Genomic DNA, 2,670 nt, shown 5'->3' with positions numbered 1-2,670 from the left:
ATCATATTTTACACTATAGATGTGAATAATTTTATTAATAGATGATACCGTATTGCAAGGAAATGATAAATGGATTTCTATATAAATGTAACACGTCTGTGTATAAAAGAATTCAAATAATTCCTTGAATCGCTTCGTCATAACTCCCATGACCTCAAATGAATCACCATTTAAGCTTCTTGGGAAAATACTGCAAGTAACAACAAAGAAATAAGAACATACATTAAAAAAAATTATTAAATACAAAAAAAATATGCAAAGTTGGAATTTAACTCTCACCTTTTCGATGAGTGATAAATAGTATGGCTTAACTTTCTCTACATCAACTAGAACTTTGCTCTTGCTGTAAAGATCATACTTGCTGCACAAAATTATATATGTGAGAAACAGTAAAAGATATGCACAGATGACCAAATTCACAGAACTGAAAACAGAAACATACTTAAATACTTTGAGCCATTTCATGTTCTCAAAGTCTTCTTCATTCATCAAGTGAGTATATGCACCTTCCTTGTGTAAAGCTACACATTATGTTACACATGTTATATATATGTGCTGGTTTACACAAAAACAAAGTTCATAGATAAAAGAAATACACAAGGAAAATGCTTACGATAGAAAGAGTGATATCTGATAATGAACAATCCTGCAGATGGCAAAGTGCTGCCATTTTCTTTAGCAACCTTCACAAAACCAATGATTGTTCATGTTATTAGACCTCAAAAGAAGCACTGTATGTTAAAAACATGTGTACATAAGAGTGATAGACTTATGCAGAGACCCACCATATACATGTAATCATCATGTCCCCATGACATGGCCACGTTGTCTAGTCCACATCCGTCAGTGTAGATCCCGTTTTTAGTGTTATAAGCAGGGCATTTGTAATCAGGGTTGTCCTTGAAATACTGCATCAGGAATGAAATTAGGCTTGTTAATGATTTTATTTAGAGTAAAAACTACTTTCCTTAACATGTTTCTTACAGAAATTGATTACCTTATGATGAATATTTGACTCGTCAAAGGTACAGCCCACAGGAAATGTATCTCCTGCAAACATCCAATTAACCATTCAATTCAACTAAAATGGAATGAAGAACATCAAATCAAAGCTAATTATTATGCAGATGATGACAATGATTGAATTACAGAGGAAGGTTTCTCACCAACAACAGCCCATTGAGGAAGCTCACCAAAACTGGGAAGGACAAGAATCTTTCCGAGATCTGAAAAGTCAACAACATCATTTTAGTCTCTATTGGTTGAAACAATGATTGAGATCCAAATATTCAAATCATAAAGGGTCAAATGTTCAAAGGGTATATGCTGATAAGAAGAAAAAGGTATATTTACCATGGATGAGAGCAGTCAAATGCAGCCAATCTTCATGAGGGTAGTCTTTTCTGATTGCCTCAGCAGACTGCAGCAAATGCTGAATTTGAGGTTCGTCCAAATCAGGGTCGCTGTCATCCACCACCTCATTCAGCAATTCACAACATTCCCATATACTCATTTCAGCTTTGTCCAATTTCCCATATTCCTCCCTCATTCTCTTCACCTACATTATTAGCAAAACGGATTTTCATCAGCAACGCGTTTCCTTCTCGACAAATCTCCGACAATTGAACATAAAGCTTTGCTTACAAAGTCATATGTCTGGTTTATGTGTTGCAACCTATAAAACTCCTCCACGCCCTTTTGTCTCTCGCTTTCTGCCTCATAATCTCTGCCAGATATTTCAAAACCCGCGAATCATTCAAAAGAAAATTTAAACATATTGAAATTGAGAAAAACCAGGATCAGAAAATACGGAATGGGAATGAAATCAAAACCTGAAGGATTGGCCAAATGCATTGTTTTCCGGGGCATTGAATCCATCTTTTGACTCATTTTTTGGCACTTGAAATCCACCATCCAAAACAAGCTCATTGGTTTCTACAACCTGAACATTTTTCCCTTCAACATGTGACTCTGCAATGCATGCAATGCGAGCTTAGTTATGTAACTCCAGCAACCAAACTAAAACGAAAAGGAAAATCATTCATACCATGTAGAACGGGTTGCTCAATGAGAATGGTCATTCTCTCAATACAAGAACAGCAGGCAAAGAGCAGAAAAATGCAGAGAGAAAATGAATGTGGCAGCAATGTTTGGGAAGAGGGTATATATAGTCCTTGAGTGTCCTCGCCAGAGAATTTGGAAGATGGAAGTCCTGAACAGAAATATACAATTTAAGTAAATGAGAAGTTGTTGGTTGGGAAGGGGTTATAAGAAATATTATTATGATTATTATTAGCATGTGTGAAGAAAATATGAAGATGAGCCTGAGTCAGCAATACGTGAGAATCATATCTTGTAGTTATAGTCAAAGGTATGGGCAAACTTCTGACGAGGCATCTACTCAACTATGAAATCTCATGACTCGCAATTTGTTACCTTACATTAATATCTGTCGGTTTCTCCACGTTTATTATATAGAAAAAATTATTTTGAGACAGACTTTTGACCTATTTTTTTATTAATTTATTATTTATTTGTTATTTTATTAAAGAAAAAATTGATATATATATTATATTAAAATATTGTAAAAAAAAAAGATGTATTAACGCATTGTTATCCTTATATAATTCTTTTTTAACTCATACATACTCTTCACTCTTTCAAATATAA

At 34.2% G+C, this 2,670-nt stretch overlaps 1 protein-coding gene across 1 annotated transcript; it reads right to left on the bottom strand.

Annotated features, from left to right (window-relative positions):
* LOC108347045 (inositol oxygenase 2) lies at window positions 1–2,237 on the bottom strand. The gene is made up of 11 exons (XM_017586154.2): window positions 2,048–2,237; window positions 1,833–1,971; window positions 1,645–1,726; window positions 1,354–1,558; window positions 1,167–1,226; window positions 998–1,050; window positions 786–908; window positions 614–683; window positions 443–521; window positions 280–361; window positions 1–190 (listed from the first exon to the last, which is right to left on the bottom strand). Exons 1-11 carry the CDS (start codon window positions 2,079–2,081, stop codon window positions 164–166), a joined length of 954 nt encoding a protein of 317 aa, XP_017441643.1. The 5' UTR covers window positions 2,082–2,237; the 3' UTR covers window positions 1–163.
* Window positions 2,238–2,670: the final 433 nt, after the last annotated feature.

This window comes from Vigna angularis, chromosome 1, assembly GCF_016808095.1.
Source record: "Vigna angularis cultivar LongXiaoDou No.4 chromosome 1, ASM1680809v1, whole genome shotgun sequence".
In the NCBI taxonomy this organism is placed as follows: Eukaryota; Viridiplantae; Streptophyta; class Magnoliopsida; order Fabales; family Fabaceae; genus Vigna; species Vigna angularis.
Note: the sequence above shows the minus strand (reverse complement) of the source record. Positions and strands in the feature narration are given on the sequence as shown.

Bases quoted from the DNA above. Each gene is read 5' to 3' on its own strand.
- LOC108347045 (XM_017586154.2), bottom strand. From the start codon at position 2,081: ATGACCATTCTCATTGAGCAACCCGTTCTACATG. The intron at 1,972-2,047 runs GTATGAATGATT...CATGCATTGCAG, and splicing joins TGAGCAACCCGTTCTACATG to AGTCACATGTTGAAGGGAAA. The intron at 684-785 runs GTGGGTCTCTGC...GGTTTTGTGAAG, and splicing joins ATGATGATTACATGTATATG to GTTGCTAAAGAAAATGGCAG.